Raw genomic sequence first — 22,878 nt, forward strand, 5'->3', positions numbered from 1 at the left:
GGCACAGAACTTTCATTCTGTTGTTACTTTCCTTATCTTTGAGCAGCCACTGACATTTATTATCAGTGCTGAAGAGCTTCCCTAAGTAACTAGGCTTGAGGGGAAAAAGTAAAAGCCATGTCAACTAAAAAGGAAGTAAAAATATTTCTACCTGCAGATAACATGACTTTACATACTAAAAACTCTGAAGGTATCCAATGATGACAAAGATCTAACAAACTTAGCTGGGTGATGCTGCCACACAGGCCTTTAATTCCAGTACTCAGGAGGCAGAGAAAGCCGAATCTCTGACTTCAAAGCCAAGTGAGATTCAGAACAGCCAGAGATACCGTGTCTCAAAAAACAAGAACAAAACAAAACAAAAAATATCTCACAAAAGTAACCAAATGACTCCGAGTTGCCTTGGACATGGTGTCTCTTCACAGCAATGGAAATCTTAAGACACCAGAGAAGACAATATTAAGAAGATCTTGGTGCAGGTAAATGGTAGCTTGTCATTTGTCACGAGCATCAAGTTCAAGAGTTTACGTTATGTTTTTACTTTAGAAAGTGTTAAGATAAAATTGAAATAGACAAAAAATCTGGGCTGAGAAAATGGCTCAGCTATTAAAGTGCTTGTTGCACAGTCTGAGGACCTGATTTTGGAGTCCTAGCACCCACATAAGAAGCTGGGTGTAAGTGTATGCCAGGAGTCCAGGTGCTAAGGAGGCGGAGACAGGATCTTGTGAGTTCACTGCCTACCCAGTCTCACTGAATCATTCAAAACCTGGCTGGTGTGTTCACATATGTATACCACACACATACATATAACTAAGTAAAATATACAAGTATTATGTCAAGATGAATATAATAAGGAACGAAGTTAAAACTCAAATAAATGAAAAGATAATCCATGACTTCATGGATTAGAAATTTTTCTGTTAAGATGGGAGTACTTTCCAAATTGATCTTAAGTTTTGATGTAAGACCTATCAAAATTCCATCTCCACTTTGGCAGAGATGGGTGCAGTTTTATTGAATTAAAAGGACATTGTTAAAAAGTATGATATTGGAAGATTAACACTTACTCACTTCCAAATTTACTACAAAGTAACAAGTAACCAGGATTGACATTGGAAAGCTATGAGTTCCAGCACTTGGAGCAGAGGCAGGCAGATCTCTGTGAGTTCAAAGCTGAACCAGTCAGGGCCACAGAGTCAGTCAGAATATATATATAATTAACACTGGCAAAAGGTAGACACATAAATCAATAAAACTGAGCTGAAGTGTTCAGAAATAAATCTTATATTTATACTGTTAATTCCCGATAGTGAAGCCAAGACAATTTAATGAAGAAAGAGGAGGCCTCAACAAACTCCTGCAATGAGTTGATACCTGCATATAAAACAAGACTGTGCTCCTTCGTACATGGCTCAGTTTCCCTCTCTTCTCGTTTCAGTGTATTTTCCTTGTTGTTTCTATTTCATGGTTGGTTATGATATGACAAGGGAACATTCTGGTCTTGTCTCTTTGGTATTATATTGTTGAAATGTTTTCTCTACCCTCAGAATGAAATTCTTTGCCTTTTCTATGACTATGACCTTAGATTTGTTTCTCTTCATATTTTCAAGTCCATATATCTTTGGAAGATCCAGAGAGTTGTGTAATGTGACAATTCTGGACATAGAGTACTCCCACTTCAGAATTTATTGTGCATTTTTATTGTTTTTGCTATGATTATGTTTCATTTGGTTTGGATTTGTTTGTTTGTTTTGAAATAGTTTCTCTGTGTAACCCTGGATGTCCTGGAACTCACTCCATAGACCAGGCTGGCCTGGAACTCAAGACATCCATCTGTGTCTGCCTCTTGAGTGCTGGGATTAAAGGCATGTACCACCATGCCTGGATGTAGTGATTGGTTTTTGTTTTACTGATTTTTTTCCCCTAAACAGTAATTCAGGAATAATTTCTGTTCTAGATTGTGTATATCCACATATGTTTCCAATCTTTTAATGATTGTGTAACAATTAGACAAGATGTTCTTAAATGCTCAAAATCAGTGAATCTCTGTACTTTACTAAAGGGCTCTGTGTATATCCTGGGGCTCACCTTTAATATGCCAGCATTTTACAACTCTATCTCTTTGCAGCTCTGTTTGTACAGAATCTCAATGTTCCATCAGAGTTGGGAGATTTTAGCTTCTTGGATCTTTTCTGGCAATATGAACAGCCCAACATATGTGTGGCCTTCTAGAATCCAAGGAATATATCAAATCTTTTCACAGGTCCCTATAGATATCTCATTCTTCAGAATTTCCTTGAAGCTTTTTGGCAGATCTCTTTCTGTCCCAACTGAATGTTATCTGTCTGGTTTTTTTATTTCAACAGATGTCCTGTGGATAACTAGATAAGCTCTGAATTACTTTAAATAAAGACAAGCCCTGGCAGTAGGCTTGTCCAAAGAGCTGCTGAATTTGCCAGGTCAAATAATAGCAGTTGTCTAGAGAATGGGCTTTTAGGGGGCTCTAAAACTATTTTATCTCAGTGTTTGCTAGGCTCCTGGTGTTTTGTGGCTGCTGTGGTTCTGTAGTTGAGTGTTGAAGTAGATAGAGAAGATGTGAAGAGGGACGAATGAAACAATAAGATTCGATGTGTGTCCTGACATTCATCCACTTCCTTACCAACCGCTTACCCTTTGTTTGATTTTTGTTGCTGTGATAAAATACTGACAAACACCAACTTGGGAGAGTTCAGGGTTTATTTAGCTTACAGGTTACCGGCCATCATCGAGGGAAGCCAATGCAGGAACTAGAGGCAGGAGCTAAAGCAGAGACCCAGGAGCAGTGCTGTTTAATGGCTTACTTTGCATGGCTTGCTCAGATGGCTTTCTTAAGCAACCCAAGACCTCCATCCAGAGGTGGTACCACCCACAATTGTGTTGTCCTCTCCCACATCAAACATTAATCAAAAAAGAAAAATGGGCCAATCTGATCAAAGCAGTTTTTCAGTTAAGGTTCTTTCTTCCCAACTGACTCTGCTCAAGTTAGTAAAACTAGCCATCACATTCTCCTTGAATTATGTAGTACTGAATTGTTAAATCAGTCTAATCAGCCTTAGGTACTTTATTGTTTTCATAGACAGGTTTATTAAAGGGTTTGTGATTTTTGCTTTGTTTTGTTTTGTTTTGGGGTTTTGTTTGGGGTGGTATTGGGAATTGAACTAAGCCTGTTGGGTACACTAAGTATACTTTCTACTATTGACCTTCAGGAGTTTCTGCTGAAGATTTTCTGTGTGTTCAGAAACCTCATGAAGATGAGTGTCTTTCCTCGAGACTGGATGGTGATGAGACTGTTGACAAGCAAGTGAGTAAGGACAACTCTGTACTGGCTCTACTCAAGCAGGGGTGGTGTGTATATGTCAGTGTACGGAAGATTAAGACCAAGTCTGGGAAGAGAGAGGAGTTGACAAATAGAAATTTATTTGGAGTTAAAATCCACAGGATTTAGCCACTGGCTGTGAAGACAGTGAAAGGAAAGTGTCCAAGAATTAAAAAAGCAGAGTCTATAGTAGTGAGGATAGAAGACGATATGTTGAAGATGGGAAATACAAGAGCCATTAGCCTCTGTTACTCTGCAGCTGCCTCAAGAAGAGCTGACAAGAAAGAACTCCTCCTGTCAGTACTGGCTCCTGGCATGTGAACTACCATGTGGTTGCAGGGATTTGAACTCAGGACCTATGGAAAAGCAGTCAGTACTCTTAAACACTGAGCTATCTCTCCAACCCCAGTTTGGTACTCTTAATGAGATGCTTGAGTGTGTGAACAAGTGGGTCTCTATCTTGTGCCTTCTCTTGGGCTCTGTTTCTTCTGTTGGTTTTCCTTCCATTTTCCACATTTGTCCAACTCTATATAACAGTTTGGTTTTATCTAGTTTTACTCTGTTATGTCTTAGTATTATCATCCCCTAGAAGCCTATTCTTTTCTAATGAGAGACAGAAAGGAAATAGATCTGATAGGAGTATAAGTGGGAAGGAACGGAGAGGAGTAGAGAGAGAGGAAGCTGTAATAAGGATATATTACATGAAAAAATAATGTATCTTCAATAAAAAGAAAAAGAAGAGTGGCATCTGGGCCTTTGTATAGAAGAAGAGAACAACAGATGTAGTGCATAAAAGAGACCAGTATTTCAGCAGAGTAGGGTTGACAGAGGTCAAAGATGAGGCCTAGAAAATCTCAAGTTTTCAAAGTGGAACTAAGAGACAGGAACAAGAAAAATCTAGACAAAAAACAAGTGCTTGAGGAAATATTTATGCAACTTCCTATGATTCTTTTGTTTTGGACAAAACATTTGCAGATTTAAAGGAAAATGTTCCTATAAACAGTTCAACATGAAAAAAAATCACATTGCCCTATTAATATACCTAATACAAATAATTTGACTGTATTCTATACAATGCTAACATAAAAGGCAGATCAGTGAGAGGCAGCAGTAGGCTAACGAGGGCAGACCACATAATCTGTAGAGGACAGAGATCAAATGAACAAATGTGTCACTACCTGTATCACTTGTCTAGTTTGCCAAGACAAAGCACAGGCTGGAAACATGAATGGGCAGACTGTCCATCAGAAGTGGCTAAAGCTTTGCAGGCAGGGCTTAGGGGCTAGTTATCACAAACTCTAGGAGGCAAGTACTGTCTGGTAGATAATACAACTCAATGCAAGGAGCTTTGTCTAAAGCTGCAACTAATCCTTTACTTAAAATCTCCTGCTGTTTTAGGATAGGAATGTTTACATTCATATCCATTAGGAGTAATTATCTAGCGAAACATCTATCACCTGTCTCAGCTTCCACAGGTTCACTGGAGGTTTAAAACCATAACTAAGTTATTAGTGAAGTTTTGTATAGATAAACCCAGTCAATATTTTATCTTCTGTCCTAGCACCTATAATAAATCCTAGTTCCCTTTTTATGACCTTTGGTTAATTGTTTTACAACCTTTTGGAATGTGCTCTGAGTAGGAGAAAGTCTGGTTATCATCTAAGAGCAATTAACTGGTGACACCCGGGAGGCTGGCAGAGTTCTCATTGCAGTTTTGACTATCAGAAAAGGAGATAATAGCAGTCCCACTATAAAAAAGCTTAATAATCACAGATATTATTTTAGGAATTCTTATAGGATCATCATTAAAACTTAAGTCATGTATTTGTCTACAATACATGTAGCAACACTACATGGATCTGCAGCGATCTGCTCCAAAGGGGTGTGCTACTACTTATTATTATATATGTTTAATAATAACAGGAAAAGCATATTAATAGCGGAAGTCTTTCCTAAAATGAGTCCCTTACAGCATTGCTTAATAAGGGTTCACCTGTCACAGATTATATAATAATCCAAAGCAGGCCATTTCAAGATGATCACCTGCTATTATATTAGCTTGTCCCATAATGGCTCCTGACACTCAACCATCCGTAATGAGATCTGATGTCCTCTTCTGGAGTGTCTGAAGACAAGTACAATGTACTTACGTATAATAAATAAATAAATCTTAAAAAAAAAAAAGAGAGAGAGTACCCAATTGGAAGCCACACTATACATGCAGAGGATCTGGTGCAGACCCGTGCAGGCCCTGTGCCTGCTGCCTCAGTTTCTGTGAGTTCATATGAGCTTTGACTGTGTTGATATAGAGGCCTTGTTTCCCAGGTGTGCCTCTCAATGTCCTGCTCTTACACTCTGCCAATATGTACCTGCTAAGGCACTCTTAAGCCTAGTTTCTTTGCCACATAGCCAAGGCCCTCTGTAATAAAACCCTTAACTACCCATCACACTTTCCTTCCTTTAGACTTAAACTCACATTCTCGAGTATAGCAGACTAGTTTCTTATTATCTTTTATGTGTGCCAGGCAGAGATTAAGAGTGATATTCTAGTTCAAAAGCTGAAGTCAGATGAAAACAGTCCATGACAAAAGGAAATATTTAATCACTATAAATCTCTATTACCTGGTAAAATAATAAAATTATTATAATCATAAAATAATATAAAATAATAAAATCCTATAAAGTGGCCATAATCTGTATGGATATCCAAAGACCCTGAGAATACTAAAGATTACTTTTTGAACTGGAATAAACCCTAAAGACCACAGAGCTTAGAGAGAAGAATTATCAGGGACCCACTGATATCCTTTGCTGTCTTATCTACTAGTGGGAATCTTCTAAAACTGGTTTTCTGTGTAGTTTGCCATTTTCTCTTTCCTTTAAAGCCATATCTTACATAAGAACAGGTTGTCTTCCAGAATTTTGCCTGTAGGCAGACAGCTGATGCTGGGCTGTGCACTGCTGGTCTTCTAATTCTACAAACGCCTTGTCTCCTCCCTGCAGCATTATAGTCACTACTGTCCAGTACCTGTCCTCTGCACTGCACAAGAATTTCACAGAAACAGACTTTGACTTCAAGGTAGGAGTGCTAAAATCTATTGTTGTCACAGTAATAGCACGCTGAAGTCCACACTGACCCCCTTTTTGCTTTAATATATTCATAGTATTGTATATTCTAAGACTGATGGTTATTTTAATATGACCTGAGAGCTACCTTATGGAAGTGTTGGGAGCCAGGCATCTATGAAGATGCTTGCTGTTGGCTTCAGAAGGAATCAAGAAAGCAAAAAATGGGGAAAGGCCTATTTCTAAAGATAGTTAAAAGGGGGAAATCTTAAGAATTTGAGATTATAAAATGGACTCTCTGCTACATTCATATATTTACTAACTTTCCCTACAAGGTTAAGGACTTAGGCAGTCACATGATTCTTTTTCTGTCTCTCTAGGTGTGGAATTCTTATTTTAGCCTGGCAGTTCTGTTCATAAACCAGCCAAGCCTTCAGCTAGAAATCATTACTTCAGCCAAGAGGAAGAAGATTCTAGATAAGTAAGACAGATGTCTTCTCTTCATCTCTCTACCACTTGCCCAGATGGGAGTAGTTTTCTATGGCAGACTCTTTCAGAAGTCCACAAATTGCTCACATGGCTGGTTTCCCAAGGAGCCAAGTATTAAAAGTTCAGTCAGTAAGCAAGTGGCTTAACATTTTGAGAGCATTAGAAATAACAGTGCTGATGTACTACTGACCATTGGATTTTCAGGTCTGTCTCACTGAACCTCCCTCCGCTAACAGTTACTATTTTCAGGTATGGGGACATGCGTGTGATGATGGCATATGAACTGTTCAGCATGTGGCAGAATCTGGGTAGGTCTTTCCTACTGATGCTTCCCTTTCATGTACTGCATATGTAAATAAAAAATACAAGAACTAGCAATTCTCCAAAGCTTTTTGAATATCAGTTCAGCCCCCTAGAGAGCCCCAGAAAGCTATGTTGCATAGCTTTAACATAATGGTGCAGAGTAGCATATGTTTATAAAGCCTTCCCTGGCAGGGAGAGTTTAGCTAAGGCAATCCCAGGGTGACATGTGCGTTCCTTTTTGATAACTCAAGCTAGAAGAATAAGAGGAAGGCTCAGTAGCTTTTCCAGTTTGGGAATCCATGTTGTAAGAACCTCTACACTATTCACGTCCCTCTCCAAGTGTCACAGGCTCAGAAGTGTAAAGCATGGAGACACCACAAAAACAGGATGAGTATTGATTTTAACAAAGATAAAATAAACTTTGCATCTCAGGTATTTATGTGTCCACATCACATATCTGATACCACTTCAATGAAAGACAAGAGTTACAAGCCTTGATGAGACTATCACTGGCTTTTTCTTTAAACACCTCTAATAGGTGTTTAAAGCTGCTTTGACTCTTAGGTGGTCACATTGTTGTTTCTGGTAGTCTTCCAGTTGCCTAGATGACTAGCTAGGCCACCAGAATTCTGGAAAGATATGAGTCTTCTGTCAGGAAGAAATAAAAAAATTAGTTCTATTTCCAATGAAGTGTGATTTAAGCTAAGCTTGTATATCTTAAGCCATAGTAATGCTCTTCATAGAATCTTAAAGTCTCCTATGATCTATTCTCACCTCGATCTAGAGATGAAAAGTAAGGTATAAGACAGCAGTAAGGGGCACTGAGGAAGTGCTCAGCAGGTAGAAGCACTGACTACTCTTTTCAAGGACCTTGGTTCAATTGCAGCACCCACATGGTAACTCACGACCACCTGTAACTTCATGTCCAGAGGATCTGCCCTCTTCTGGCCTCTACTGGCATTAAATATGCACGTGGTACACGTATCATGCATGCAGGCAGTGTACCTATGCGGAGAGATTTGCTTTTTAGATAGACTTTAAAAATAAAAAAAGATACTGGCTCGAATTTAACCCCCAATACCGCCATTTTTAAAAAAGTATTAGATTTGTCTTTTTTTTTAATTTATTGATATATTTTTTATTTGAATGAAGTAAGTCTGTCTCTGGTCCCCCAAAACTAGCTTATTTGACTGTAGCAGTTACTATGCATGCAAACAGTCCCCCTCTGTAGTCTCTGGAGGAGTGAGAGCAGGCATCTGAAGTGGGTTCTTTCTGTCCTACCACTGCTAAGAAAAGCTCCCAGGACTGGCCCTAGGCTCTGGGAATACCACCTAGAGAGCAGGCTAATCAGCGGAAGAGCTGTGTCAGTCACTCACCTCCCAAAGGATGACCTCATAAAGGGAACTGGGGGAGAGGTGAGCAGATCTGAGGAGAGTGGATGTAGTCCTACCTTAAGAATACAGTGTGAGGGGCTGGAGAGATGGCTCAGCAGTGAAGAGCACTGGCAGCTCTTCCAGGGGTCCTGTTTGTAATTCTACTTCCAGGGCATCTGATACCTTCACACAGACATGCATGAAATAAAAATACCAGTGCACATAAAATAAAAATAAATAACTCATTTTTAAAAGAATGCATTATAAGTAACAGGGATGGGAGAATAAGAGGGTATGAAAAGGTTCTAAGTCTTGAAGCTAGCCTATGAGGATGAAGCTATGTAGTGAGCTCTTATTAGCTCAGGTAGAGAGTTTTTGGCATACATGAGTGTAGGCTTTTAAGAAGTCTGTGGATGTCAGACATTTGGTAGCTTAAACCTTGGGTTGGACTCCCTGATCTCTAAAATGCCTTATAGAAGTAGAATCATCAGGAGGTTTGTTGTGTTTAAACAGAAACATACATATTTCCTTATTAAACAAACATTTTAGGAAGATGTCTAAACTTGTAGCCCTTACTGACCTGGAGAAATCAAACTCTGGTTCCTTGCTCTGATGGTTTCCAAATAGTTAAAAACACTTCACAGGAAGTTTTTTGAAAGAGCAATTTTGAGCCCTTGGAACATTTGTTCTAAACTTTCTAGGCCAGTCCATTTAAAACTCTAAAAAGATGAGGGGCTGGGCTGGAGGGATGGCTGAGCACTTTTAGCACTGGCTGCTCTTCCAGAGGACCTAGGTTTGATTCCCAGTACCAATATGGTGGTTCACAACGATCTGTAACACCATTTTCAGGGGATCAGAGGCCTTTTTCTGGCACCTTATAATCAGGTAGTATCATCTGGTACCAGGTACTCACATGGTATACAGACATGCATGCAGGCAAAATACCCATACACATAAAATAAAATGATACATGTTTAAAAATTTTAAGACAGAGGGAGTATCTCAAAAACCAGAGAATAAATCATCTTTTATCCTTGGATGCTAATTTATAGCTTCCAGTATAAATTAGCAGTTGAAAGTAGGGTATGTTGGTTTTGCTCTTTCAGTACTGAGAAATTCAGATCTATATCAAGACCTCATACATGTTAGGCAAACACTGTGCCACAGAGCCTAGATCCCCAGCACTGCTATAGATTACAACAGATGCTTGGCCCCACTGTGAATCTTCCATGTAAGGAACAAAGCAGTAATAAACTAATAGTTGTTGGGTTTTCTTGTTCAGGTGAACATAAGATCCACTTTATTCCGGGAATGATTGGTCCTTTTCTGGGTGTGACACTGGTCCCACAGCCAGAAGTGCGGAATATCATGATTCCTATCTTTCATGACATGATGGACTGGGAACAAAGGAAAAATGGCAACTTCAAGCAGGTAACATGATAACTATCAGTGTTTGGCGTGCTCTCCTCTGAAATGAACCTATTCACATCAGGCAGGTAGTCTAGATGAGTAGGCCAGGCTTTTGGTAGGAAGTTAATCATCTTAAATCCTGTTTTAGAGTTTTTGTACAACTTGCTAGCCAAAACTAACATGTAAATTTTCAAGTTAAGACCAGATCCTGGCATTCAAGAAATTGAGGTAACAGGATTGCCATGAGTTTAAGGCCCTCCCAGCTACATAGCAAGTACTAAAGCCTGGACTGCATAGCAGAACCTTGTCTCACAGACAAATAAGCAAACAGAAGGATTAGCAGGAAGAGATAAACATGCTAAAGAACTTTCTGGTGAAGAAAAGAGCCACTGAGACTGAGCTCTCCCAGTTTTGGAGAGGGTCTTGACAACATGTTGTCTTCCTCTGCTGTATGACCCAGGAATCTCTAAGGCTGGAGCCAGACCACATGACTTTACATAGTTTTCAGAGTAACCCAGGATTTCATAAGCTGTCCCCTTGTTCTTTGCTACCACGGCTAGCCAAAATCACATCCTCAGTCAAGAACAGAGGAAAATGAGTGCATGGGTGCTCAGACCTCAGCCAGCTTTCTCTTTTCTTAAAAGTCCTGTTCCCCAAACCAACTCTTTTGGAGCAGACTCTTTCCATACCAGTTAAGGCACAGACTTGCCCACAGGCCAGCAGTTTCTGAGGGAGACAAGGCTGTATCAAGTTAACATTAAAACTTACCATCATAGTACATGTTTCAGAATTGCCTTTAGGAAATAGATTGTAAATGTTCTCGCCCCATCCCCCAAATTTTCTCAGGTAGATTTCTCAACCTATAACCACTGTGTCACATAAGTGTTTTGGCTTGCTGTCTATTACTGCACTAAAGGCATTGGCCAAAAGCATCTTGGAGAGAAAAGAGTGGGTTTGGTTTACACATTCCAATCACAGTCCATCACTGAAGGGGGCCAAGGCAGGAACTCATGAAGCAGGCAAGAACCTGAAGGTTGAACTGAATCAGGGATCATGGAAGGATGCTACTAACTAGCTTTCTTCCCCGGACTTGCTTGGTTTGCTTTCTTATGCATCCTGGGATCTACCTACTCAGGGATAGCAATACCTATAGTGAGCTTTCCCATATTCATTTTAGTCAAGAAAATGCCCACCAAAGATTTGTCTACAGACCAATCTGATATAGGCATTTTCTTCACTGAGGTTTCCCCTTCCCAGATGATTCTAGCTCATGTCAAGTTGACAGAAATCTAACCAGCACCAAAAGTAAAAACAATTAAGTTTTGATAGCACTATTTTTGAAACTCATTGTGTGTTAGGATCTCAAGTCTTGAACTACCATGTCTGTGTGAACTATATCTGAGCACTTATCGTGCTGACCTCAGTCTCCATCACTGAATTGTGGGTCTCCAGGAATCAGAATGATTGTGCATTTTATTTCTCAGAACTCACTGCGGTACTTAGCACATGGTGGCTTGTGAAAATAACAAAACTAATGTTGAGCATTTTGCAAAAGCCAGGGCATAGTGACATGATAAAGGAATATTACCATGACAACTGTGTTACAAATGAGGAAATTTGGAAGGTATATCTTCAGAACTCTATAGCTAAATATGTCACAAGATAAATGCTAAATGGATAGCAAGGTGTCAGTATCAGTTCTGCAAGGATAACAGTGTCTTCAAATTCTTCCCTCACTAGTTTTTTGTTGTTGTTGTTTTGTTTTGTTTTTTGTTTTTGTTTTTGTTTTGCCTGATAAAGAAGTTTTTTGTTTTGGGTTTGTTTTTGTTTGTTGGTTTGGTTTGGTTTTCCGTTTTCTTTTTCTTGATTATTTTATTTATTTACATTTCAAATGTTATTCCCTTCCCCAGTTCCCCTCCAAAGGCCCCCTATTCCATCCCCTTCCCACTGCTTCTATGAAGGTGCTCTCCCACCCACCCACTCCTGCCTCACAGTCCTAGCATTCCCCTACACTAGAGTATCAAGCCTTCACAGGACCAAGGGCCTCTCCTCCCATAGATGTCAGATAAGGCCATCCTCTGCGGCACATGCAACTGGAGCCATGGGTCCCTCCATGTGTACTCTTTGGTTGGTGATTTAGTCCCTGGGAACTCTTGGGGGGGATGGTCTGTTGGTGACATTGATGTTTTTCCTATGGTGTCAGTCTCTGCTCCATTCTTTGTCCCTCTTTCCCATTAGACAGGAGCAACTCTGGGTTAAAATTTTGAGAAGAGTGGGTGACCCCAACCCTCAACTGGGGCCATGCCTAACCTCTGAATATGGAGTCTACAGGTTCTTTCTCCCTGTTGGGTCCTGGGAGCCTCTTGATTTCCTGACATCTAGGACTTTCTGTTGGCTACCCCACAATTCTACATCCCCCATTGCTACACACCTCTGTTCAATTTCCTGACCCTCTGTATTTCCTGACCCTTGTCTCCTTCCACACTTGATCTTCCTCCCTTTTTTTTCCTCTCCCCTTCCCCTCTACCTCCCAAGTTCCTCCCACCCTCTACCTCCAGTGATTATTTTCCCCCTTCTAAGTAGGACTGAAGGATCCATACTTGATACAAACGTTTTAACAGTTGAATATGCATCTAAGACTTCTCAAAACAGTTTGTGAACTTTCACCCTGAGTCCCTAATCATCAAGTTTTGAGAGACCCGAATACTGGATTTTTAACAAGATCCGTGGTAAAACTAAGGCAACTGGCCCAGTAACCCATTCTGAGAACAATTTGGACCCCAATGAACTACTGAAGCATGTTTATACTGTACTCTGCAAGCCCCTCCCTACTTTTGCTATGTGCTAACCAACACAACCTAAGTTTGTATATGAAGAGAAATCCTGGTTAGTATTAGGCCACTTTCTTGGGGAGTTTGTAGCCACCTCATTTTTTTTAATTTTATTCGATATATTTTTTATTTACATTTCAAATGATTTCCCCTTTTCTGGTTCCCCACTCCCCGAAAGTCACATAAGCCCCTTCCCTCCCTCTGTTCTCCCACCCATCCCTTCCCACTTCCCTGTTCTGGTTTTGTCTTATACTGCTACACTGGGTCTTTCCAGAACTAGGCCACTCCTCCGTTCTTCTTGTACCTCATTTGAAGTGTGGATTATGTTTTGCATATTCCAGTTTTCCAAGCTAATATCCACTTATTAGTGAGTGCATACCATGATTGATCTTTTGAGACTGGGTTACCTCACTTAGTGTGATGTTCTCCAGCTCCATCCATTTGCCTAAGAATTTCATGAATTCATTGTTTCTAATGGCTGAATAGTACTCCATTGTGTAGATATACCACATTTTTTGCATCCATTCTTCTGTTGAGGGATACCTGGGTTCTTTCCAGCTTCTGGCTATTATAAATAGGGCTGCTATGAACATAGTGGAGCATGTATCCTTATTACATGCTGGGGAATCCTCTGGGTATATGCCCAGGAGTGGTATAGCAGGATCTTTTGGAAGTGACATGCCCAGTTTTCTGAGGGACTGCCAGACTGATTTCCAGAGTGGTTGTACTATTTGCAACCCCACCAGCAGTGGAGGAGTGTTCCTCTTTCTCCACATCTTCACCAACATCTGCTGTCTCCTGAGTTTTTAATCTTAGCCATTCTGACTGGTGTAAGGTGAAATCTCAGGGTTGTTTTGATTTGCATTTCCCTGATGACTAGTGAAGTTGAGCATTTTTTAAGATGTTTCTCCACCATCCGAAGTTCTTCAGGTGAGAATTCTTTGTTTAACTCTGTACCCCAATTTTTAATAGGGTTATTTGGTTTTCTGGGGTCTAACTTCTTGAGTTCTTTGTATATATTGGATATTAGCCCTCTATCTGATGTACAGTTGGTGAAGATATTTTCCCAATTTGTTGGTTGCTGATTTGTCCTTTTGATGTTGTCCTTTGCTTTACAGAAACTTTGTAATTTTATGAGGTCCCATTTGTCAATTCTTGATCTTAGAGCATAAGCTATTGGTATTCTGTTCAGGAACTTTCCCCCTGTACAGATGTCCTCAAGGGTCTTCCCCAGTTTTTTTTCTATTAGCTTCAGAGTGTCTGGCTTTATATGGAGGTCCTTGATCCATTTGGAGTTGAGCTTAGTACAGAAGCTTAACACATTGGAGTTGAACAAAACAAACAAACAGAAGGAAACAAACCCAAGGGACAAGAATCAGAGACTCACTTGTCTGTGTACTCAGGAATCCCATAAAAACAGAATGGGAAGCCATTCTATATATGCAGAGAACACCCGTGTAGGTCCTGTGCATGCTGCCTAGGGTCTCTGAATTCATATCTGCTTTGACCATGTTTACTGACTTACAGGGTCCTGTTTTCTTGATGTCCTCCAACCCCCTTTGGCTCTTACACTCTTCCAAATGTTCCCTACCCCTGAAGGGAGGAATTTGATAGGGCTGAGTATTCTGAAATCTCTCACTCACAGCATAAAGTCTGGCAGTGGGTCTCTATTGGTTCCACCTGTAGAAGACAGCTTCTCTGATGCTGGCTGAGCAGTGCACCACCACTCTATGAGTTATCAGAATGTCATTAGGACTCAGCTTCCTTGCTTTTTAGAACAGGAGTATTTGGTTTTACTCTAGGTTCCTAGGCTATCTAGTCTCTAGTTCAGAAAACAAAGTTTTTTTAATGCTATACGTGAGATTCTATCTTTGCTGGAATTTACTTTCAACTATGATAAAATATCAAAAGCTGTTTTCCATGAGCCTCACATAGCCACAAGACTGGAGATTTTTCCTTCTCTGTCTGCATTCATTTGAGCTCATGAACTCTCTCTTTCTAGGTGGAGGCTGAGCTGATTGACAAGCTGGACAGCATGGTGTCAGAGGGGAAAGGGGATGAGAGCTACAGGGAACTCTTCGGCCTGCTGTAAGCTGCTCCTTCCCCAGATGCCCCATGTTGGGAGAAGGGGTGATGTGGGCCAGTGAAGGGTAAAGATAAAGTCTGCATGGGTTGACTCTATGGTAGCAGTACTCAGTTTCTATCAACAAGGCAGCACGCACTCTTAGGGGTTGTCATGGTTGACTGAAGATGTACAAAGAGATTATAATTCAGTTCCTAGGTTTGCAATAAGAAGTCACTGTATGTCTTCATAACATTCCCTGCATCATGTTGGACAAATAGCCCATGAGGACTTATTTATTCAATAAGGCTTGCATTTCTAGGAGGTGAAGTATAAATCCTCTTTTAGAAAACATTGCAGCTTGATAAACACTGCAATGGGTTCCTGAATAAACCACACAGACTCTCTAGGCATTTTTCAGTTAAAAATTGATCTGACTATGCTGAATGATAGTTCCCCCAGACCTATCATTTTAACAGCTTCTTTTTAAATTGATAAAGGCCACCAGACCTCATGAGACATTTAATTAGAAGTTTGCAGTGTATAAAGTATATAGATATTTTATTTGTTAAGATCATGAGGAATTTTTTAATTTTAGTAGTTATTATAAAAAGTATCATTAGCTGTGTCAGATCCATAATATAGACTTAATCATAGAAAAGAGTACTTTTAACTGAAATATAATTGGTTTCATAATTCTTGTGTTTGCTTTATTATTATATCAAAATACTAAATCTGACAAAAGTATAACTATTTATTGTCTACCAGTCATTTTTAAAAATTAAGTTTCAAAAATTTTATAAGTTGACTTTTAGACTTGATGCAACTTGCAAGAGTTGCAGAGTGGGATTTATCCTCCCATTCCTAGAAGTGGTGAGACTGGCTCAAGGAAGTGCTAGCATGCAGTCAGGAGCTATCTGTAAAAGGCGCCTCTGCATGGAGGGCCCACAGCTGCAGTTTCAACAGGGAATGCTTTCTGGTACACCATGTGTACTTTGTTCCTTAAGGTGTCAAAAATTTTATTTAGACTGTATGATGGAATATATTCATCTAATATTTCTCTTATACCAAAATGTTTTCAGTTGTTGAAGAAAGACATTGAATTCTCTTTGTTGTCTGCTAACAAATGACTTTATTACAAAGGAAAAAGTATAAAAATATGCTACAATTACTAATTACTTAACCAAATTGTGTTTGTAAATCCTTTTAAAGTCAGTTTGAGACCTAAGAGCTACTGATAACATGGGACATCATTTCACAGTTTTAATTTGAGGATGTTTGTAGGCATGGGTGAAATGAATAAAAATGTGTGCGGGTATAGAAAATACTCAGTTAAAGGGGTGAGGCAGTAACCAGCATTTCCCACATCTGTGTGCTTCGAGAGCACTTCTCCCCGAATTGAGGACAATAAAGCTCCACAGGACAGCTGGAGAGCAGTGTCACTCTTCAGCGTGACCACAGAAACCCTCACTTTCCCTTAACCTTTGATCATGTGTATGTTCTGTACAAGGAGGCACTCAACATAGCAAAATGCGTAACAGCAGTCAAGCTATAAGTTTGAGACCTTAGTGTTTGTTCCCAGTCCTGAGCTAGACAACTCTAGATGACTCTTAGAAACTTAGAGAGCAGCTGGGCGGTGGTGGCGCACACCTGTAATCCCAGCACTCTGGGAGGTAGAGACAGATGGATTTCTGAGTTCGAAGCCTGGACTACAGAGTGAGTTCCAGGACATCCAGGGCTATACAGAGAAACCCTGTCTTGAAAAAAAAAAACAAATCCAAAAAAAAAAACAAAACAAAAAAAGGAAACTTAGAGAGCAAAATGTGCTTGTACAGAATCATAGCTAGAGTTGTCTGACTGAATTCGACCTCACCTCAGCACTAGAAGAAGAAGAAGCACACAGGGTGTCAGTGTGTGCCTCAGAGTGACAGAAGCATGGTGCTATTGTTTTTTAATGACCTGAACATTGAGCTTGTGTGCTTTTTTACATGTTTTTTGGAATCTTCTCATTACCGAAGTGATAGCCGAGGATAGTTCCAGAATTTACTCTTTGTCCCTCATACTGGGCTTCTTAGGCTTGTGGAAATCTTTGATTTAAATGAGAAGGTAGTTTTGTATTTTTACTGAAAAGGTCTCTGGCAATAGAAGCAACCAGTTGACAAAGCCAGACATATCCCACCATGGGCCCTTAATTCAAATGGTCCTTAAGAACAGACCTTATAGTATATGCCTCTCTCGCCTCCACCTCAATGGGTTCCTTAGGAGCATGCCCAGAGAAATGGGAGAGACATTCATTTGTTGATGCCGGTTCGATAATATTCTTGTCTTTGCTTTCTGCTGCATGGAGTAGAACCCAGCTGTTTGGGCCCTACCCCAGGTAAGACTACAGTATGGCAAGTCTCCTGTCTCCAGATATGTCACAGCCTCCACAGGCTCTGAACCTTACTCTTGTCACCAGGGAAGGCTCATGAGATACGTTTACTTTTCTTACCAACAGCCTGCTGGAAAAGGTTGAACAGGAAACATGGCGTGAGACTGGCATTTCCTTTGTCACCTCAGTCACCCGCCTCATGGAACGCCTTCTTGACTACAGGTATTTCTTCAGCTTGGAGTTTCTGTAGCCTTTCTTTTGGTAGAATATTCTCTTCTGCACAAGCATTCACTTGACCTTAAAACTGCGACCACAGTAGCAATTGGAGAAATGGCTTGGCAGTGGAGAATGCCTGCTGCTCTTGCAGAGGATGTGCTTTCAGGTCCAAGAACCTACGTGGCAGCTCATAACTGGCTCTAACTCCAGGTCTGGGGTATCTAATGCTTCCTTCTGCCATCTGTGGGAACCAGGCATATATACAGACAGGCAAAAACACTCAGACACATAAAAATAAATAAACCTTAACATAACAACTACCAGGAATGGTGGCATGTGCCTTTAACCCCAACACTCAGGAGGCAGAGGCAGGTAGATTTGTGAATTTCAGGCTAGCCTGTGTACATTGGAGTTCCAGGCCAAGCAAGCCTATAGAGTGAGACTTGTCTTTAAAAACAAACAAATGTTAAAAAACAAAACAAAACCAGACATGGTGGTGCTTAGCTGTAATCACAACACTGGGGAGGCTAAGGCTGAAAGATCGTGAATTTGAAGCTGTCCTAGCCTATATAGCAAGACCGTGTTTTAAAAACAAAAATCACTGTCTCAACATAGGAAGGACTGTTCTGCTTCCATTGGCTGTCATTAGGAATCATCTGATGAACAGTAACAATACCTTTTCTCAGGTATTAGTTAGAGCTTCCTGGAATCTCCTGAAGACCAGAAGTACACAAAAGTTATCCCAGGGACATGCAGCCATAAGCCCATCCATCTAGAAAAGTCAGCACTCATAGGAGTAGACATAGCAAGAGGGAAGAGAAAACTGTGTTAGTGGTTCCTTAATGAAGACCTCCCTTGGCCATATGGGAGATAAACAAGGAGAGTTCACCTGATGCCAAAGTACGACCAAGGGCAGCTTTCATTTGCTTCTCCCAAAACCGGGGAAACACTTTTTCTCATGCCTGTATTTTTTGGTTAAAATTGATTTCTGTCCCCTAATCCTCACTATGGAAACAAATTAGAGGAAAGGTTTTATGAACTCTGAGTTCTCTTGTTATGTTTATCCTGAGAATTCGTTGGAATTAGAATTTTTCATGAAAGCCTGCCTCTCTAGTCCTGTCATGACTGTTGAAGTGTTCTAAAAATAACAAAACAACCACTGTAGCCTTAGTTATGTTGTCGGCAGGACTAGGAGAGTCACTAAGGTTGTTTTTTGGAAGTCAGGAAGATGATAAACAGGATGATAAATAAAACTGATCCCAAGCTGTAATGCTGCAAGATCTATCAATCCCTGGACTGAGAAGTAACAGTGCTCAGGCTTCATCCAGTTGCTTCTGAAGAGAAATGTATGCCTTTTAGAAGACTCCAGTGTCTATGCACTAACTTGGCTGTAGAAATGGAATTCACATCCTGGATATTTCTTTTTTTCTGTAGCACAGCTATGTTTGAACAAGCTTTTGCCTATTTTTCTTGGGTCTTAAATGATCAAAGCTGGCCTTCATCGGCCCCTTTTTAGCAAAAGTCTTCCATTTTACACATCAGGTCCCAAGCCCCTCCTGTACCTGCCATTAGACAGAGAAGAAAAGTGGGCTAACTCCTTGTATCTTTCCCTTATTGCAGTATTTCCTGAAGGTCGTTCATATTCACTGCCATCTACCTGAAAGACTGAAAATCACTTTCTTAAACTTAAAGGCCTTCCTTCAACTGCTTTTCTTTCTATCTTCTATAAACAAATGAAACTTAGGGCCAGAACCAGTTTTATTCTCAGTGTGGTATCTACTGGTCTTTGCCCTGTGTCCTTCCAGTCCCCAGGGCTTACATTCATGATTCTAGCCTCCAAGTATTGTTCCTTGGTATGATATTTTTTGTGGTTCTAGCTACTTTAAAAAAAAATCTACCATGCTCATGTTGTATTTGCCTCTGATCTCATTTGCAGCCCTGAAAGCTTTTTTTTTTTAATAAAATTATTTTAAAATATACAGAAATGTTCCTCTTATAGTTGTCAATAAAGAAGTGTGTTTGAGAAGTTCTCTTTCCAAAGTTGAGCCAAGTTCTTTACTGATTCAAAGACTGTACTCTAATCCCCATCCATTGATCACTTCTGGCTTCTTAATGCTGAGTCATCTCCTTGATTATCTCCCAGTGCAAACCATCATGAAGGCTTTCCCTAGCCTGGAGCTCACTTGACTTTCTGTGCATACCTTGAGTTATATCATTTGCCACTCTCTGACTCAACAGAAAAGAGTCAACTCCTTGAAGGCAGGATGCTCGATACTTGAGCTTTTTGTCCTGGTACTCTGCTAATCCCTGGCAAGTATAGAGTAAATAACAAACTGACTGAAGTTCAATCAGATGAACTTGCATGGAAGATAATGCCAAAATCAATAGAATCTTTCCCTCTACCCAAGAACTTAAACAATCATTGACAGAATATGTGTGTGTGATAAAAAAAAATTTTATATATACATAATCTTTAGATATAAGTTATATATAAAGTTTTGTATTATTTCCAGTAAGTTGTGACCCAACATGAATTGGACCTTTGGTATGAGACTTATTTTTAGACTGGCCAAACTTGTAAGTCCTCTAAGAAGTGCCTCCTCAGCCTGGACAGTAATGTCTTTTAACTTTATTTTAATTCTAGCATAGATTTGTAGCTTATATTTCTCATTCTCTCACAAAATGAAACTTGCCCTTTGAGAATAACTCTGTTTCCCTGGGGAACTTGAGAATTTGACCTTCTGTCTTATACACATGTCCTACTGTACTAAGGAAGTTGGTAAGTGCTCTTAATACCCTGATGATGTATCTGGGCTCTGTACTCTGCAACCAGAACAAGAATCTCAACAGAGACCTCTGAACCCCAGGATTGGGTGCAAAGTTAAGGGAGATCGCATAATACAGACCTCTTCTGTTGAAGAACTTCCTGTTAGAAGCCACACTGTTTTTAAACACTGCTTTTGGCCATGCTGATGTTCCAGTGAATCTAGAACATTAGTATAAGTATTGTCCCAGGAGATACCACTTCATATCATAGGCAGTCAACTGTGTTCTCTCTTCCAGGGACTGCATGAAGGGAGAAGAAACTGAGAACAAGAAGGTTGGCTGCACTGTTAATCTGATGGTAAGAGGACATGAGCTCTTCCTCCTGACAGGCACAGCCAGGGTTTCACTAGCTGGTGTTTGGAAATTATTTTCAAAACAAGAGACTCTAACATTGTGCATGTTTTGCATTCTCTTACAGAACTTCTACAAATCTGAGATTAACAAAGAGGAAATGTATATCCGATACATCCATAAGCTTTGTGACATGCACTTACAGGCCGAAAACTACACAGGTGAGTCAGGAAAGGGAGAGCTGTGTGTTTTCATTAGGAAGACTTGGGGGCATCATAGAACAACTCCAGGGTCATTCCTGCCAGATCTCAGCAGTATTCCAAGGTTTCCCTTCACCTCCGTCCTGTCCTTCTACTCCTTTAGTGATAGGAAGCAGGTGAAACTTTTGTCCTTCCCAACATGTGCTCTGTGCTGTTGTCTGCTGTCTGAGGCTGTTCCACTCACCTTCACTCCTATCCTTGTCACCAAGACTCAAGAATAACTTCCAAATTGTGGGACACCAGGTTCAGAAAACTAGGACTTCTATCACTCCTCAGAAATAGAACTTCTCTTAGGTCTTGCAAAGCTAAAACCAACCAAGACCATATAGCAAAGGAATAACTCCTTAATCTGGGAACTTCTAGAACTCACTGGAGGATCTGGCTCTTCCCCTTCAACTGCACACCAACTCCTACACTGAGCTCCTAATACAGTCTGGACAGTATTAATCTTCTTGACAGGCCAGATAAAAGCTTTTCATTTTGTCTACAGTCTATGTAAGTGCTGGTCATGATCTGAGAACTGAGAACAGCTCTGAATGAAGAAGAAGGGTACATACACAGATGTTCTGTGTAACTCCCTTCTCCAGTAGTGTCCTCAAAGAACTACCCTTTTCACTGTGACTAGGCCCTATTTTTATCCCTTAGACTAAAGAACTTAAATTTGTCATCTAACTGGAAATGTGATCTATTCTTATTTGCAAATCTTAACTAGAATTAGTAAAAACAGAAAACCCTCCTTCCTTATCCTTGTCTTTACTTGTTAGAAAGTTGTATAATACTATTTTTTCAGTCAGCACAACTTGGCAAAAAGAACAAGACAGACTAAATGCACGCACTCAAGAAACTAAAACATGAGAATCATGAGTCTGAGGTAGGCCTAGGCTATGTAGTGAGACTGTCTTTTAAAAAAATGAATGATGAGACTTGATGTGCCAGGGTGGGTTGATACCCACAGGGGGCCTCCCCTTCTCACAAGACATGGGAGAAGTTGGGTGGGAGGGAGCTGCAGTTAGGATGTTCAGTGAATAAATGTTAATGAAAAAAACAAACTGAGGGCCTGGAGGATGGCTAAGCAGTTAAACACACTAGATACTCTTCCAGAGGATTTGGGTTGTTTGTAGCACCTATGTGGCAGTTCACAATGTTTATAGGAGAAATTGTATGACATTGAGTAACATGATCAAATTTACCATTCTTTATACCTACTACTCATTAACAACTCTGAAGAAATGGTGAAGGGAAGATTTTTATAGATTTCTTGTACTGGGCTGGAGAGATGTCTCAGTGTTTAGGAGTCTTGGCAACTCTTCCAGATGACCTAGGTTTGATTCCTAGAACTCATATGGTAGCTCACAACCATATGTAACTTCAGACCCAGGAGATGCCATTCTCTCTTCTGCTTCTGCAGGTCCTGCATACATGCTTCCAAAAACCACCCATAAGAATAAATGATTAAGCCAGGCAGTGGTGGTGCACGCCTGTAATCCCAGTACTCTGGGAGGCAGAAGCAGGTGAATTTCTGAGTTTGAGGCCAGCCTGGTCTACAGAGTGAGTTCCAGGACAACCAGGGCTATACAGAGAAACCCTATCTCAAAAAAAAAAATCCAAAAGACCAAAAAAAAAAGAATAAATAGTTAAAATATAAAGATTTCCGTGGATTAATATAGACATTTGCCAAACTGGGCTATCACTTAAGAGGCTGAGGCATGGTTGTGAACAGAGAAGTACTATGCTTTGCCTTTTGTAGCTCTGGGTGTTGCATATGACTCGCCAGCACAATGAGGAAGAAAAGGAGTTCATATGGTTCTTCAAGCACCATAAAGAGGGCCTCACAAGCGATGCCAGTGTCAGGGTATAGGTAGAGTGAAGAGTGAGATGCTCAAAGAGTGGACCATGGTGAAAACTGGACATGGACTACAAGACAATTAGAAATTAGATTCTTTATAATCATGTGGGCACTTTTTAGTATGGCTTGAAGATCTAGGCAGAAGCTAGAACCTTGCCAGTGAGGAAACACTATTAAAA

The 22,878-nt window shown here is 40.2% G+C and overlaps 1 protein-coding gene across 1 annotated transcript in view; it reads left to right on the forward strand.

Moving 5' to 3' along the window:
* Positions 1-22,878, forward strand: part of Dock3 (dedicator of cytokinesis 3) — a 308,913-nt gene that overhangs the window by 247,242 nt on the left and 38,793 nt on the right. The window contains exons 28-37 of the mRNA XM_052189224.1: positions 3,246-3,340; positions 6,359-6,434; positions 6,802-6,902; positions 7,160-7,218; positions 9,869-10,017; positions 14,830-14,915; positions 17,240-17,266; positions 17,387-17,482; positions 20,540-20,600; positions 20,721-20,814. Of these exons, the coding sequence (XP_052045184.1) occupies positions 3,246-3,340; positions 6,359-6,434; positions 6,802-6,902; positions 7,160-7,218; positions 9,869-10,017; positions 14,830-14,915; positions 17,240-17,266; positions 17,387-17,482; positions 20,540-20,600; positions 20,721-20,814 (844 nt within the window). The remainder of the gene's footprint in view (positions 1-3,245; positions 3,341-6,358; positions 6,435-6,801; positions 6,903-7,159; positions 7,219-9,868; positions 10,018-14,829; positions 14,916-17,239; positions 17,267-17,386; positions 17,483-20,539; positions 20,601-20,720; positions 20,815-22,878) is intronic.

This window comes from Apodemus sylvaticus, chromosome 7 (genome assembly GCF_947179515.1).
Source record: "Apodemus sylvaticus chromosome 7, mApoSyl1.1, whole genome shotgun sequence".
In the NCBI taxonomy this organism is placed as follows: domain Eukaryota; kingdom Metazoa; phylum Chordata; class Mammalia; order Rodentia; family Muridae; genus Apodemus; species Apodemus sylvaticus.